At 39.6% G+C, this 17,559-nt stretch overlaps 1 protein-coding gene across 5 annotated transcripts in view; it reads right to left on the bottom strand.

The window, feature by feature from the left end:
- Positions 1–17,559, bottom strand: part of OSBPL6 (oxysterol binding protein like 6) — a 203,675-nt gene that overhangs the window by 64,926 nt on the left and 121,190 nt on the right. For all 5 annotated transcript variants that reach the window (XM_043894089.1, XM_043894090.1, XM_043894091.1 and 2 more), the window contains one exon: positions 1,471–1,563. In XM_043894089.1, coding sequence (XP_043750024.1) covers positions 1,471–1,563 — 93 coding nt within the window. The remainder of the gene's footprint in view (positions 1–1,470; positions 1,564–17,559) is intronic.

The following is a 17,559-nucleotide window of genomic DNA, read 5'->3' on the forward strand; positions in this document are numbered from 1 at the left end:
TCTGTTTGCCATTCAAATAGAAATAAGATTGTTGTTCATTTCTAAGTTTTTTTTTTTTTTTTTTTTTTACAGTTTAATAACTCCCTTATTTTAATTTGGCAACCTGCTCCTATCTGACAGAATAAACTCTATGGCTTGTAACACCTTCAAAGTATAAAGAGGTACTATATTCTACAATATAATAGTGTAGTAGAGCATTCTTTTCACAAAGGATTCTGTTTAATGTAGGAAAAGCAACATGGATGAATCAGTTATCCATACTTAGTTAACCTTTTGGGGAAATAAAGTGCCATTTTTGTCTTTGGATTCAAAATCCCCATGCATTCTATTTTTTGAGTTTCTCAATAGGGGAGCCTGAAAATCTCAGGGAATTGAGCAGGGGATGGGAATAAATAGGATGGTGTCTCCTCGACTCTTCTTTGTGATTTTTGCATAGGCATAAGTTAATTTAGATGTTCCCATAGTTTGAGGAAAAGGAAGCCCAGGGAGAGGGAACACTGGCTTCCACGATTCAGAAAAGGTCTGCATCAGTAGTCTCTGCGTCCCCCTCGAAGCTCACTGCTAGGAAGCCCAGCTGTAAGAAGGGTACTGAACTCTGAACACACAGCAGCCCCCCTGGATAGGGACTCTTTACCCTGCAGGTGGAGCAGAGTTTAAATGAGTCTAAGTTTGAGTCCCTGACCTGCGACTCAGCAGCTTTTTTCACTCTGGGCAAGTTACTAACTCTTGGTTCCTGTATTTGTAAAATGTAATAAATACCTACTCTACATGGAACTGCCCATAAGGATTATAGTAAATGGAATCAAGTCTTAATATAACACCTGGTACCCAGTGCATGGTACCTGCTGTTGCTGTTGTTGCTACTTCCGGGCCCAGTGATTTTTCTTTTAATTACCTTGATAGAGAAATATTAGCTCATCTCTCCAAGAGAGAAGGATGATAATTTCTCTTGCCTTTCCCTTAGAACAAAGAGAAAGTGAAAAGAAATGAAAGTGTCAGTCACTCAGTTGTGTCCGACTCTTTGCAAACCCATGGACTGTAGACCACCAGGTTCCTCTGCCCATGGAATTCTCCAGGCAAGAATACTGAATTGAAGTATTTCAAGTTCAATAGTGGACTGGCGTATTTCAATTCATTTCCCCCTCCAGGGGATCTTCCGGACCCAGGGATCGAACCTGAGCCTCCTGCATTGCAGGCAGATTCTTTACTTTCTTAGCCACCCGGGAAGCCCAAAACAAAGAGAATTCTGGCCATCTGTATGTAACCCTGCAAATCTCAGCAAATACATGTTCATCTCTTCCCTTCTTAGGGCAAGATACCCTACATATTGGGAGGGGGGAAAGAAGAGAAAGAGCAGTTCTACAATGGGCATCACAACCAGTTTAGGGGAGTCAGGTGAAAGAGGTTTCGTTCAACTGGCCCGGGGCCAGACCTCCTGCCGCCTGAGCGAGCAGACACTGCGTCACTGACCTTGGAGAGCGGCACTGGCTCTGGTTCCAGCAGCTGCCGACTTAGAGAGGGTTCGGTGCTTGTGGAAGAAGTCCTCTCCAGTATGTGGATGCTCTGAAAATACACAGAAATACAGCTGAGGGTTAGAAAATCCATTCCTCATGTGGGTGGACAGGAGGGTGAGATCACACACATCACAGTAAGAGCAGCAAGCTAGGTCAACGATGACGAGTTCCAGAGGGGACCAAAGGCAGCAACAACTGTAAGAAAAGTGTCAGGACAGGATTTTGTCTCCTTCCCTTATGGATTTGATGGTGAATTTCTGTTACAATACTGATTTTAGTCTTAGAGAGTCAGAGAGCACATAAATTTAAAAAAAAAAAAAATGGAATAAGTCCCAACATTTTCATAACTTTATGAGAATGGTGGTACACCTACTACCTTAGATGGCTAGCCTTATATAGAAATATTTGCTCATCTTTTGAATGGCAGGAAACAGAGAAAGGTCTACATCAAAAATCCCAGAACCATAATACTGTTCAGTGCCTAGAGTTTCTTATAATCCTTATAAGATAATTATATAATAGTATAATTATTATAGTTACAATAATATGATAATTCTTAAATGCAGAGAAGAAAATGATTCAACAAGCAGTAGATGTCTTTTACAAAGATTATAAAGAGCATTCACAGACCAGTAAGATGACATTCCAATAGGAAAGTAGGCAAAGTATATGAGCAGGCAACTTGTGCAGAATATTTGAAAAGATGTTCAACTTCAACCACAGAGGTATTTAAAGAAATGAAAACCAAAATAATAATGATTTTTTTTTAACCCATTACATTCAAGAATAGATCAGGGTTGGGGGAAAAGGAGTATATATTTGGTATACTTTTTAAAGAGGAATTTTGCAATTTTATTAAAAAGTCTTTGGAGAAAAAAGTACTGCCTAGTTGAACCAGCAATCTCATAGCTAAGTCTTTACTCTAAGGAAGTAATCAGACCAGTATGGAAAGATATAGGAACAGATATACTTACTAAAGCATTATCTTATTATAGTAAAAAAAAATCTAATATATATGAGAATGGTACAGATTTTTAAGGAAGTATTAATACCATGCAATGATTAAAAATGATAACATGAACTTTGGTTTATTGATATGGAAAAAATAGTCACGGTGTTTGGTTAACTAAATAATCAGGCTATAAAGAATATGTAGAATATGATGATGCTAAGCTTACAATCAAAATATGTTCCAGAATGTTACAGTAGCTGTACAGAGGTGGTGGAATTACAGATGATTTTTAATTTTTTTCTTAATTTTTTTAGTGCAAAAATATAAATTATATTTGGAAGAAATTAAGCACTTTATACAAAGGGATAAATCTGAAAGATATTAAAGAAATAATCCAATGGAGTTAATATTCAGATACAGGCTGAAAATGTAACATTTTTACTCTAATTATAACATTTCATTGTTTCAATACACTAAGTTGGATTTTATTTACCTATTAAGGTCTCTATTTTTCCTATCTCATTAGAAAACTGTCAGATTAATGTCTTCTTCTTCATAAAGCACGTTACACTTTGACCTGAGCCAAATTATTCTAATTTCTATTCAGACTTTTGATTATTTCTGTAATCTTGAAAATAAGTAGTCTGACAAAATTTTTAAAATCGTATCATTGCTTTTTTAAGTCACTTATTAGAAAGAGAATAACTGAGGTGGAAGGTTTATTTTTCCAATTTGTGAGGAAGCAGAAGAAATAAGAACAGATATCTGGTGACCAAACACAGAGGGGCAGAGGTTAGCAAGAATTTCTAATCTGACAGCCAATGTGTCCAAGGACAATTTAAGCATTAAATGGGACTCCGCTCTTTCCATTCCTAGGTTCACTTCAATTAGCAGGGAAAAATGATAAATGAGACTGGGCATCCACATCTATGCCTGCGCCTTTTGTGGGAGTCAGAAGCAAAGGCAGACTATGAAGAGAAAAACAGGCGGTGTGTGTTCAGATCTTTCAATGGGAACAAACGACCTGGGACTTGCATTATTGTTCATGTTAGTATTCTGGATGGGATCCTATTTAAAACATATCAGCTAAATATGAAATTTAGATTTATTCTGAGATCATGTATGTAACAGGAACTAAAATGAGAATTATTGCCATGGTTGAAGCAAAAATTGTATTACCCTCGAGGATGCCCTCACAGCCTCTCATTTTTTTGTGTGTGTTTAAAAATAATAAAAGTAGTATGTGCTCATTACAAAAAATTCAAATACAGAATAGAAATATATAAAAGAAGGCAAAGTTCCCACCCCACTGTTACTCACCCTCCTCATCCCTCTAGCTTCTGCAGCTGTGGTTCTCAAAAGGTTGTCCATGAAGCTTAGAGGTTCCCATGGCCCTTTCAGGGCATATGCAAGTTGAAAACTTTTTATAACCGTACCAAAATGTTATTTATCTTTTTTACTCTCATTCTCTCACTAATGTATAGTGAAGTTTTTCAGAGGTTATATAATATAAGGACACCTCTCCATTTTCATACATGCAGATGTCCGGGCAATCAAACACACATACATCGCCTTTGGGTCCCCGTTGCCTACCCCCCATAACAAATACACACAGTAAGAAATGCAAAACTTGGAAAGAAACTTGACCTTAGCAGCGATGTAGGCAAGAAATAAAGGACTAACTCAGGAACTTAGCCAGGTGAAAGAAACTAAATCACCTAATAGTCAAATCAAGCCACAGACACAGAAATCAATTTAGGATATTTAAAGTATGAAAAAAATGAGTTTTGTCTCTATAGAGACCTGGGGATACTTAAAGTGTAGTTGGGATTCTGTGGGTCAGAAAGGTTAGTGACGAAACAAACCAGACAGAATCTGTAAAATACCTACTGCAGTACCTGTCACAGAGAACACAATATTAGTTGTTTTCTCCACTCAATTTTACAAAAGTTTGCATTAGGGAAGAAAAGTAAGAGGTTCACTCATTTCAAACTTGTTATAATAAAGAGTTGGACACAGCGGCTGAATGACACACTCCAACTTAGTGGATAATCCAAACCCCAAATTTTGTTGATTTTCCAAGGTACAGAGAATCATAAAGATGTTTATTAAGATAATTCTTAAATCATTCTATTTAACGATTCTTCATAGGGCCCTGGGGACCCCGTATTCTGGAGGGGCCAGACAATCTCTCTGAGGGCCACAGAGTTTCCTGCTTATCAAGGGTCATCTGGGTGCACACCTTATCAAAACAATCACAGATGCTCTTAAGTTCTTTTCTGGAAAAACTGTTTAAAGTCACACTTTAAATTTCAGTCTTCTTCAACTATCACTAACTCAGTATATTTTACTGGAAAAGGCATGATTTATAAAATTACCAACTGATATCTATTACTGTTAATGTAACTAGCCCCCAAAATAAGCTATTTCATTTACCTTTCATAATGATAATAAAGAAGCCAAAAGCTCTTAAACAAATTTCTGCAGTATATTGTATATTTGTATATTATTCGAACCTATCATCTATCTGATAATAAAAAATTAATCGACTACCTTAAGAATTGGCTTCAAACTCGTGGTTTTTAAATAAAAGTCAAAAATATATCCCTGAAGTTACATAAGGACACACAATCACTCATTATTTTAATGAGATACCTAAGTACGTCAATGCTGTGTTCTTAATATGGGCAGATATGAAGAAGACAGTTTTCAAATCTGTCATACTCAGTTTTGGACTCGAGTCTAACTGTGTGCTCCATGAAAGTAGGAACAAACTTATCTTCACCTTGGTATCCCACCCCCTTGACCTCTAGCACAAGGCCCTGCATACTGTAGCCAGGCAATCTCTAGAATTTTTTAGATCTCTTTTATTAAGTTGTAGAGAATGGTCTCTCAGCAATCATTAACACAAGATCAGGTGTAAAATTCCCTTCTAGTTTCATTTTCGAATTATAAAAATCACAGCTCCAATAAGAAAGAATTTTTGAAAACATTTTAAAATAAGGACTTAACTTTTAAAATGAAAACATCTGGTGAGTTAACATCTGGTGAATTAAGCTCTTGTTTATTAGATGTAAAGCTGTGACTGGTCAATGGAGTACACAAAAAAATGTATTAATAATGTGGCAACATCTTCAGAAACAAAAATTAAATCTTCACGTTTCCTTTAAGATCATAACTTGTGCTATACTTGGTTTTCTTCATAAGCTGCCTATTTTCATATTCTTAAACAGTGACTTAGAAACACATCCACCTACCCCCAAGGTGTTATACATATTATATAAGAAGGTTAAATAAAGGTCTACATATATCTGTTCATTATTCTTTTAAAATCAAGTCTCCTTTCAAATACTAAAATTACAACTTAATTTCCAGGTTTTTTTTTAAGACTTTTTTTCTAGAGCAGTCTTAGCTCCACCACAAAACTGAGAGGAAGGTATAGAGATTTCCATGTACCCTTGCCCCCATGCATGCATAGCCCTCCCCCATTATCAATCCCTCTGAACAGTGTGATGCCATTTGTGACAAATGACGAACTTAGGTTCATTCCAGGTCAGTATTTTAAGGAACTTAGAATATACCGAGAAGGTGAAAGTACTCACCCATCCTTTGTTCTCCCAGCTCAGAGAAAACTGAGGCACTCTTAGCTTAAAACCAGGAGTTGAGCGCATATTTCACTTCTGCTCTTTCATTTGGTAAAAGTTAGTCCCCTGGGTAATACCCACTAACCTTAATACCTCCTGGGTAGCAAGCGGAAATCTGTTGACGTGACTACAGTCTGGTTTACGTGGTATCAAAGATGTGGGTAAACAGACATACAAAGAGACATTTAATACAGCTGAATGGTTTAGTCAAAACTCCTGCAGAGAGAAAGACCACTCTCAAAATGAAAGTCCGCAGAACTGCTGAATGGGTCTCTTGGCTTGTCTGGCCTGTTGTGTAATTTCATTTTAGAGATGTAAAAGAGCTGCTGGAAAAATGGTAGGTTGTGGCTACCAATTTCTGTATAGACTCACTTTCCATACAAATTTAAAACAGTATTAAAGAGACCACTGCTCTCTGAATGTTAACTCCATTGAAATTGCTCATCCAATGAGTTTTATCTAAGTTATAATATTTTTTCTGTTCATGAATTGTATAAACTATTTTCAAAGAAAAATATCCAAAATGATTTATAAACTTCAAAAGCATTTTCTTATTGAAGCTTCTGACGATTAGGCTCGTCTCTCTTCTAGTTCTTCTAATTTTGACACAGCAACACTATTCCAGTGATACTAGTAACCTTTAGTGTTGATGATGACGACAGTAGTGATATCTCATATTCAGTGCTTTCTATATCCCTGTCTCTTACACGGATTATTTCACTCCATCTTCATCAAAAGCCTTTAAATAATGGCTATTCAATTTATTTTATGGCTGATTGAACAGAGAGAGGCTCAATGAGGTTAATGACACAGAGTAAGTATTAGAGTTGGAATGGAAATCAAGATTCTCCTCTGGACTCCAAGCTTTTAAATACTGACCTCTACTAAAGTCAAAGCTAGTATTAGATGTCAAGATTGCTGGGAGAAAGTGGAAGGAATGACAGATTTTATTTTCTTGGGTTCCATGGTGGCTGTGGATGGTGGCTGTAGCCATGAAATCAAGACACATTCCTTAGAAGGAAAGCTAGGACAAACCTAGGCGACACATTAAAAAGCTGGGACAACAGGGCTTCCCTGGTGGCCCAGGGGTTAAGAGCCCAGCTTGCAATGCAGGGGACAGCAGTTCCATCCATGGTTCCGGAAGACCCCATATGCCGCAGGGCGGCTAAGCCCACGTGCCACACTACTGAGCCCGAGCTCCGGGATCCGCGAGCCCCAACTCCTGAGCCCACGTGCCACGACCACCAAAGCCTGCGTACCCTGGAGCCTGTACCGCTCAACAAGAGAAGCCCCCACAATGAGAAGCCCTTGTGCCTCAACTACAGGGTGGCCCTGCTCACCACAACTAGAGAAGGCCAGCACGCAACAACAAAGATCCAGCACAGCCAAAAACTTAAACAAACAAACAAACATAAATAAATAATTAAACAACAAAACAGAGACATTACTTGGTGGACCAAGGTTCATACAGTCAAAGCTATAGTTTTTACAGTGATCAGGAGGTATGGATATGAGAGTTGGATCATAAAGAAGGCTCAGCGCTGAATAACTGATGCTTTTGAACTGTGGTGCTGGAGAAGACTCTTGAGAGTCCCTTGAATTGCAAGGAGATCAAACCAGTCCATCCTAAAGGAAATTAACCTTGGATATTCATTGGAAGGACTGAATGTGAAGCTGAAGCTCCAATACTTAGGCTACCTGATGTAAAGAACTGACTCACTGGAAAAGATCCCAATGCTGGGAAAGATGGAAGGCAAAAGGAGAAGTGGGTAACAGAGAATGACACGATTAGATAGCATCACCAACTCAATGGACATGAACTTGAGCAAACTCAGGGAGACAGTGGAGGACAGAGGAGTCTGGCAGGCTGCAGTCCATGAGGTCGCGAAGAATCGGACATGACTTAGCAACTGAACAACAGCAACAACACAATATTAGATGACAAAAAACTACAGCAATTTCAAGTAGTGTTTAACCTTAAGACTAACTGAACACATCCACCACAGCCTTCCATGAAAACAGAGGGGCAGAAATGAGTAAAACAAGTTTACAGCATTCTTAAATAGGGTGCAACCGTGAGGTTTGCTTCCAAGTTTCCAGAACTAACAGCAAGTCAGCTAGCTCTACTTCAGGAATGCAGTGTCTGATGAAGAGAAAAGAACGTAGTTTTGCAGTCACATAGACAACCATACAAACCCCCATGCTGCTATTTACCATGTAAATAAAGAGGGCAAGTCATGAACCTCTCTCAGCCTTACTGCTTTCTATCTCCAAAACGGAGAGGTTAAAGTCTACCTTAGAAGACACTGCAAGTCACTGAGTTGGCACCCAGTGTATGGACAGTTCTACCATACACTGGCACACAGCAGGCACGCCACAAATGGTGGCTAACAGCTCAAATTACAAATGGTGTAAGAAAAAATGTTTAGGAATCTTGTGCACTCTTATTTCCACAGGAAGATGTGTCCAAATACTCTACAGGTGTACGACACCTGGGTGCCCTTTGGAAGCAAACAAGCCATACCTGACAAGGCCATTATGTTACCTGGTCAATCCAGCAACTGTAGTCAGCACCATCTCATGACCAGAGCACTGGAGCTTACTGAGAAAGCTGACAAAGTGAATGGAGACAGATGCCCTTGGATACTTGCCAGTGGGAAAGCAACAGCGGTGGATAGTGATGCACATTCCATATGTTGTGAATGCCTACGGCAAAAGAGGCTCACAGTCCTGCCTCTGTCTTCTTAATCATGTTCTTAAAGGGACTATTTTTATTATTTTTGGAATAGCATAAAATACCAAAATCACCAAAGCCAGAAGGCCATGACTGAAGAAACAGTTAATTCTACTACTTTCTCTATAGTAATAATTATCTTGCTCTCCATGAAAGACGGCAGAATTACATTAATAATAAATCTCCATATAAGCACCACTAAAATGAAGTGAAAGTAGAAAACTCTAGGCATAGTGGCTGGGAAAATTCCACACAGCACATCTGGGAAACCCTGAGGGACGAATCAACAATCATCACATTCTTGACTCTGGCTGCACAGAAACATAAGCTTGTTAAGAGCCAACAGCTATGGCCCCACAGTGAAGTCGTCTGTTGTTGGAAACCCTGCATTGTAAGAAATACAATCACGGCCCATCGAGTGGTCCATTTATAGCCAAGAGGAGTTTCGCAATCTTGACTATGAAGTGGTAAAAGGCATGTGAATAAACAGGTCTTTCACTCCCATGGCTGCCTTTCAGGAACACTAGAACCAGAACTTACCTGTGGGCTTGCTCCCTACCTGTACTCACAAACTTGCAGCAAAACTGCTGAAAACCCAGCAACTATGATCATACCTCATTACAGCACTTACAACTGAATGGCAAATAAAAGGGACAAATACGAAGCCATTTCAAGAGCAAAGGCTCTGGAACATGCAGAGTTAATAAGAGGCAGGAGAACAGTGTTGTATGACTAGAAAGGGACACTAACGTCAAGTTAATTTGTACTTTTCTGTAAGGCTATTAAAATGACCCAGAACAGACAAAGGTTTTCCGTATGATAATCACTCAAGATTCTGCTAACAATACAAGCAAAAAAAATCGTATAAACATTTTTATATGTATATTTAAGGCAGAGTTGGTTTGTTTTCATTACCCTTGTAAACTCAGAGTAGATATATCTATGCTTTGCCTATATGTACTCATAAATATTTGCTGAAAGAATGAACAAATATTTTCTATAATAATATACAGTGTCCAAGCTCCCACTTTCTGGAAAACATGCTTAAATTTCTATGAGATAAATATAGATAGTTAGAGGGCAAAGAGGGGCATAGGTTTTGCTCACAGCACCTCAAAAATGGTTTTAAAAACTTGCTTTAAGTGTCCCATCTGGTATACACTTCATATTCATTTAATTTTAAATCTTATGGAGTTAAGGCTTATAATTTTATAATTAAATAGATTATGTTTATACTGTATTTACTATATTCCATATACTGTTTTAAACATATATATGTTTTATGTACATATGCACATTAACCCATAAAATATAACCTTTAAAAATAAGCATTTTTGACTATAGAAGCAATACATGTCCATTGCAGAAATTTTAGGGGAGGGGAAAAAAAGAAACTAAAACCACCCACAACCAGCAATAAACTCTTCCAATATCCTGGTATATTTGCTTTCAGCTTTTTAAATGAACATATACTCTTGATTCTTAAAAACAAAATTGGAAATACACTATATTTTCAATTTAATACCTGGGTCTTTTTCATTTAACAATATGTAATTTTCTCAGAGCTTTAAACATCTTTAAAAGCATTTTTAACAGCTGTGCAATATTCCACTGTATGGCTATGAGTCAGGTTATTAAATGAACTCCTTGTTGAATATTAGATTACTTCTAATTTTTTAATACCATAAACATAGTTTGACAAACATCTCTGCACAGAAATGTTTACATGTATCTTTGGTTGTTTCCTTAGAATGCATTTCTTAGAAGCTGGGCTACCACGTCCTATGGTTTGACTTTTTAAAAGACTTTAGATACATACTGCAAAATTTCCCTCCAGAAAAGCAGAATTAATTAATATGCCAAGCAGTAGTGCATGACAGCGTCCATTTCCCTGAAACCTCATCAAAGCTGGCTATTCCCATTACTACAAAATCTGCTCTTTAACTAGGATTTGAGGTCGAGAAGGCTGGTACAACATGCGTGGGGCTTTCCTTTACTTTTGTGAAGGTATTTTAATCACAACTGTTAGGTAGTTAGAATAGAAAAAAGGAGTCCAGAATGGTGGTGGCTAAAAGACAAGGAAGGGAAAAGCCTGCGAAAATAGAACAAAGGAAGGTCCAAGGACTGGAGTGAGGACCTCAGGTAGAACAAACAGTTCTCCTGGCCAGCCCAGTTTACATAGGGCAGGCCCGGGGGAAGGAGAAAAAAACACATAAAAAGAGGAGCCAGAGGGCTGGGGGTCTCTCTCTCTCTCTCTCTCTCTCTCTCTCTTGGGTACATGTTCTCTCTCTCTTCTCTTTGTGTCTTTTGGGTCGGCATGCCCTCACACGTCAAGGATGTATTTTCCTTTATTTTCTAAATAAAACTGAGCTGTAACACTGATCTGTCCAAGAGCTGTGACACGCTGAGGGCTTTAACGTCCATCGCTTCAAATTTTTGTTGTGACGAGACAGAACCGAGGAAATGACACACTCTGCTGACACAACCTAGGAGAGTTACTAAGACAGAGGGATGGCAATTTTTTCTATGTGTCCAAGTTGAAAGTCAAATAAAGCAGTTTTGTAGATGTATGGTCCTTTGGGATGATGTTTTTATAGTCCTAGTGAAATACCTGAAATGTGTTCTATATATAGGAGCAATTGTGTCCCAGCCTGGGTGAACAAGAGCCTCCTGAGGAAGCTTCTGCAAACAACAGATTCCCAGACCTCATCAATGACCTATGAATGAGACTCTGCGGGGTTCATAACTGATCATAACGTGCTTCTCTCCATTTAACGTTATGCCTAAGAACCCAGCAGGCAGTATTCATCTTGGCTCTGGCAGATGGACAGACTTGCTTCTATAAACAGGCTAACCCAAATCAGCCAGAGGAAGGTAATAAAATAATTCCTTAAGTGAGAAACTAAGATAGGCGGAGGGAACCAAAGTGCTTTGGCAAGCACACCAGGGCAGGCAGCAAACAGATTCTTTCTGGGATAACACTGAGTTCTCAATCACTTGTGGGAAATAAGTACGTGCCAGGTGGCAAATTTCCTTCCAGTGGTCTCGGTTTCAGCACATTTGACACGGGCTGAACACAGGCCATAAACACCACACAGCCGTGACAGCAATCTCCAAATGGTGGGGACAGCAAGAGATCTGTGGGGCTGCTCATTTCGTTTCATAAAAAAGGCTAGCTACAGTTTTCAGTGAACAAATAAATGATTGAAACTTCTCACTCCAAAAGCAATACATGTAGTCTAAGTCCAGAAAATGTAACATTCAGGAAAGCACAAAGTACAAAAAATCACCTTTAATACCAAGACTTCACAATCACTATTAATATTTTCATCTATGTACTTCTGGTCTATTGTTTTCCAGGCCAAGAAGGATGTGAAAAATTACTGCTATTGTTGAGGGAAAAAATGAGGAGGTGATACATAACTCAAGGGTAACTGACAAATGCCGTGTTACAAAGTTCACAGACAAGAACAGAAGGCCCTTTCCCCAGACATTCCTGCTCACCAAGCCCTACTATGGAGCTTACAATGGAGTGGTCAAGAACAGGAACTCCAGAATCAGGGTTCCAGGGAGCAAATCCTGACTTAGCTGCTCATTAGCTGTGGCCAGAATATTTCACCACTTTATACCAAAGTTTAGTTCTCTGAAATAGTGATGATATTCCAGCCTCCCATAGTGAGAACTCATGAGATAGCAGTTGTTGCTGGTATTGTTCTATTATTCATGAACTGTGCCTAATATTTAGACTTCTCAGAACACCCAATTTTAAAAATGCACCTAAATCACAAAAGTTGGTCACAATGTGACTTTTTGCAAGCAGATACTATTTTTCCCATCAACATTGGTCCTAAGTCTTAAAAGGCAGGTTCCTTGGGATGACTGGAATCACCAAAAGCCTAACTTGGAAGCAAGTCAGGAATTTAAACTAACCTGGCACCCAGGGCTTTATATATCAGTCTCACTCTGGCTAAGACAACACTTCCCTTATAGCTCAGTTGGTAAAGAATCTGCCTGCAGTGCAGGAGACCTAGGTTTGATCCCTGGGTCAGGAAGATCCTCCAGAGAAGGGAAAGGCTATCTATTCCAGTATTTTGGCCTGGAGAATTCCATGGACCCAACAGTCCATGGGGTCACAGAGTTAGACACGACTGAGCAACTTTCCCTTTCACTTTACTATTTCTCTCTGAACTGAGAGCTGGGTTCCAGGGTTATCTGGCAAATCCCTGGATCCACTGGATTCTAAAATTTTTCTATTTAGATACTGGCAGATTTCAAATTATCCTCCTCCTCACTGATAAGACTAAAGATGATTTAAACTGGAAGTTAGCTATAAATCAAGAATGCTTGAATTTTTCTCTCCAGAACTGAGAATATTTTTGTTTGGGGAACATTACATTTTTCACAACCCAAAGATGGAAATAGGTTTCATATTCAGAAAATAAGATACTATATTTCAAAGCAGTAACTTGGTTTAGCAAAGCTGTTTGAAAAAGATACTTCAGAGATTCAACTGGAAGAAAAATATTCCAAGTCAGTTCGTGTATATGCTGGGGGATATTTTTATCAATCTGTTTGTCCAAGAATAAAACTTGTTATGAAAACCCCATACACAAAGTATAGTTGTTAGTGAGGAGCATTTTTACTTTCTGGTTTTCTAGACATCTTCTTCACTAGTAATGAAAGTTGCAAATAGAGCAGATGCTGCTGCTATCAGAACTGGGTGGTTATGTGGTGGTAAACGAGACCATGGTTACCTGAGTCCCACTGAATCACTGTTGGGGCAGCCTCCCATGCTACCAGAGGACATAAGCTGCATGGGCCACGGTTTGTTTTGTTCACTGTTGTAGATAATGTATAGGGAACTTTTTTTTCTTACTATTAATACTTTATTCTTTTTTTTTTTTTTCTTTTCTGGCTGTGCCACATAGCATGTGGGATCTTAGTTCCCCAACCAGGGATTGAACCCATGCCCCTATAATGGAAATGCGGCATCTTTACCAATGGACCACGAGGGAAGTCCCAGGAAACATTTTTAGATATCCATTGATTTCTTGAATAATTGAAACCTTCTATTAGTTGTAAACACTGACCATAATATTGAATATATATTTTATTAAACACTGGCAAGAAGATTAACGACCAGCCTCTTATGACTTATTAGGAATATCATTTTTTTTTTCCTTAAAAAGTCTTTTATTTTATGATCTCTAAGCTTCTGTAAACTTTAAATCATTATAAGGATAACTGGTATTTTTTTTCTTTGATTTTTCATTAAACAAACAGATTGACTCATATGTGCCTTTCACATCTAACTCAGTAGAGCTATAACAATTCACTCTAGTAATAGACATTGTCACCTGGTAATTGGGCTTTCCTGGTGACTCAGATGGTAAAGAATCTGCCTGCGATGTGGGACACCTGGGTTCTGTCCTTGGGTTGGGAAGATCCCCTAAAGAAGGGAATGGCTACCCATTCCAGCATTCTGGCCTGGGAAACCCCATGGAGAGAGGAGCCTGACAGACTACAGTCCATGGGATTGCAAAGATTTGGACATGACTGAGCAACTAACCAGAGAAGGCAATGGCACCCCACTCCAGTACTCTTGCCTGGAAAATCCCATGGATAGAGAAGCCTGGTGGGCTGTAGTCCGTGGGGTCGCTAAAAGTCGGACACGACTGAGTGATGTCACTTTCACTTTTCACTTTCACGCATTGGAGAAGGAAACGGCAACCCACGCCAGTATCCTTGCCTGGAGAATCCCAGGGATGGGGGAGCCTGGTGGACTGCCGTCTATGGGGTTTCACAGAGTTGGACATGACTGAAGTGACTTAGCAGCAGCAGCAGAGCAACTGACACTATCTGATAGTTATTCATTCCAAATTCCAAGTTCTTGGAGCAACAGTATCTGATCTTCTGAAATGGTTTGATGACACAAGTAAAAATAAGCATTGGCTCCAAACAGAGGTTTCACTTTAAAAGATGTAGACCTGGGTTACCCTGGTTGGCTCAGTGGTAAAGAATCCACTTTCCAATGCAGGAGACATGGGTTCGATCCCTGGTCCAGGAGGATCCCACAAGCCTCAGGGCAACTAAGGCCATGAGCCACAACTACTGAGCCTTGCTCTAGAGCCTGGGAGCCACATCTTCTGAAGCCCGTGTCCCTTAGTGCCTGTGCTCCAGAACAAGAGAAGCCATCACAACGAGAAGCCTGCACACCACAAACAGAGAGTAGCCTCCGCTCGCTCCAACTAGAAAAGAGCCTCCACAGCAATGAAGACCCAGAACATCCAAAAATAAATAAATAAACTTATTTTAAAAAATGGTCCACATAAAAAAATAAAATTTTTTTTTAACGTAGATCCTTGGCTTGATCCTGAAACTGTCTCAACAGGGTGGTTTCAGTCTTGTATACTGCAAAAAATTCTCTAAAAAATGTAATCATAAGGGTAATTATCAAAACAAAACAATCCAAACCCAATCAGCTTGCTATAAGCCAATTACATAATATTACTGTAAAATAAGTAAGATGAGAGACTGGAAAACAACAACTCTTATTTTAGAGTTATCTCCCACCCCACCAATAGTTTTAACATCTATAGATGTTAAATCTATAGATGTTATAAATCTATTCTGCATAGATCTCTATGCAGAATGCTCCCATTGTTTTGCTTTTGTTTGATATCTCTGCCTACATGAGCCCCAAGTCATTTATTCTACTGTACAGTTGCCATTAGCAGCAAGCAGGAGGGTCTGTGCTCTCTTGGTATCTTCTGCCACCTCTGGACCATCCCTCCTCTACTTTCAAAGCCCACTGTTTTCGGGAAACTCAACTCCTGACTATACTACTTTCTCTTCTTGCTGTGATCTCCCAATTGCATGATCATTCCTTCACAGCTACCAAGGCCTCTGGAACCTGGTTCACAGTCTTCCTCTCCATGCCAATCTCTCATTCACTTGCTTATTCAAATATATTCTGAGCCAAATTATATGCCAGGACCGTAGAAGGTGCTAGGGAGACATTATTAGACAAAATAAAACTTCTGTTTCCAGGGTGCCTGCACTGCAGTGATAAGGAGCAGAGGAAAGGGATACAAATGTAAACAGATGAATATGTAACATGTCAGATAGTGGTTAATACTCTAAAGACAAAAGCAGGTAAGTGGACAGTAAGTGATGAGGATACACAGGGAAGGGTGAGAGAAGGCTGCCCAAAGAGGGTACGTTTGGAGAAGGAGTCAAGAGTGTGAGCATATCTGGGGATACTTGGAGGAAAAGCAAGCTGGTCTGAGGGGGCCCAGAATGCAAAGGCCCTGAGGATGGGAGCATGTTTGGCTCATCTAAGGAAGATGCCGGGGAGCACTAAGAGGAACGTGGTAGGAGATAAGACCAGAAAGGTATATGCAGATCCAGGTTATGAATGACCTTGTAGACAATGATCAGCAGTTCAAATATTTGGAGAGCGATCGGAAACCATTGGAGGCCTGGGCGCAGGTGAGAGGCTTGATCTGACTTAGCTTTAAAGGGAGCACTCTGACTACTTTGTGAAAAATGACCTGAAGGTTAGTCAAAGGCAGAAGTAGGGAGACCAGTTAGAAGGATATGGCCATAGTCTGAGTGAGGAATGATGGTGGCTCAGACCAGGGCAGAGGGGGAGGAGGAGGGAAGGAGTGGTCAGACTCAGGACATCCTGAAGGCAGAACCAAGGGGATTCACTGAGGGCCTGGAGGCGGGGTGTGAAGAAAAGAGAGGCGTCGAGGATGGCTCCTGTAAGGTTTTTGGCCTTACCAGCGGAAGGACAGAGTTGCTGTTTACTGAGATAAGGGGGACTGGGAAGGAGTAGATTTGAGAGAGAAATTAAGAGTTCAGTTTTGGACATGTTAAGTTTGAGATGCCTTCTTAGTATCCAAGTGGAGCTCTCCCTTGGTCACTTAAATACTATTGTTGTCAACTGACTGACATCTCGAATCAGGCTTCATGAATTCAAATGCTTTCAGGGGCCAGGCAGGAAACACAAAATATTGAAATACAATAAGGAGAGGAAGAGATTGTGGCTGATGAGAGAGCAAATGCCTCCTCTAAAGGGGAAGCCAACCCTGAGCCCAGTCTAGGGTTGCCATTTGGGATCTGGGCCCCAGTGTTCCTTTACCTTCCCATTTCAAAACAGAAAGAAGAATCTGGACTTTCAACAACCAAACATTAGGGAAATAAAAAAGCTCCACAATCTATCACACTCAAGAAGTGCTCAGTTAAATCAAGTTCTGGCTTCAGGATTTATTGGTGTCTTTAATTTATTAATTGCAAAAAAAATGACTGGGTTTAGCATTTCTCTCATTTACTTGACAGCAGGACCTTCTTTTCATGCAACATTTCAAGGGACAAGCATTCCTTGGACCATACTTTGGGAACTGCTGGTTATGCAAAAGTCCTAGACATCTAATCAACCTATTCCCTCTTCTAAAATTTTAGGGAGTATATTTCTTGCATTTTCAGAATCATAGTTGAACACACAAACACACATATACACAGATACAGCCAATGCTGTTAGATGTTCTAACATCTAATATCAGTCTTGAACAAAGTGGAGCAGTTACTAAAGTCTTCCAAATTGTTAAATACTAAGTAGGACCTTGACCCCCTCGTTGGTGAAGAAACCAGCCAGGGGTCACACATTCCACCTCCAAACCTCCTCTGGTGGACCAGAGTCTCAGTTCCTCC

The sequence above is a fragment of the Cervus elaphus genome, chromosome 33 (genome assembly GCF_910594005.1).
Source record: "Cervus elaphus chromosome 33, mCerEla1.1, whole genome shotgun sequence".
Taxonomy (NCBI): Eukaryota; Metazoa; Chordata; class Mammalia; order Artiodactyla; family Cervidae; genus Cervus; species Cervus elaphus.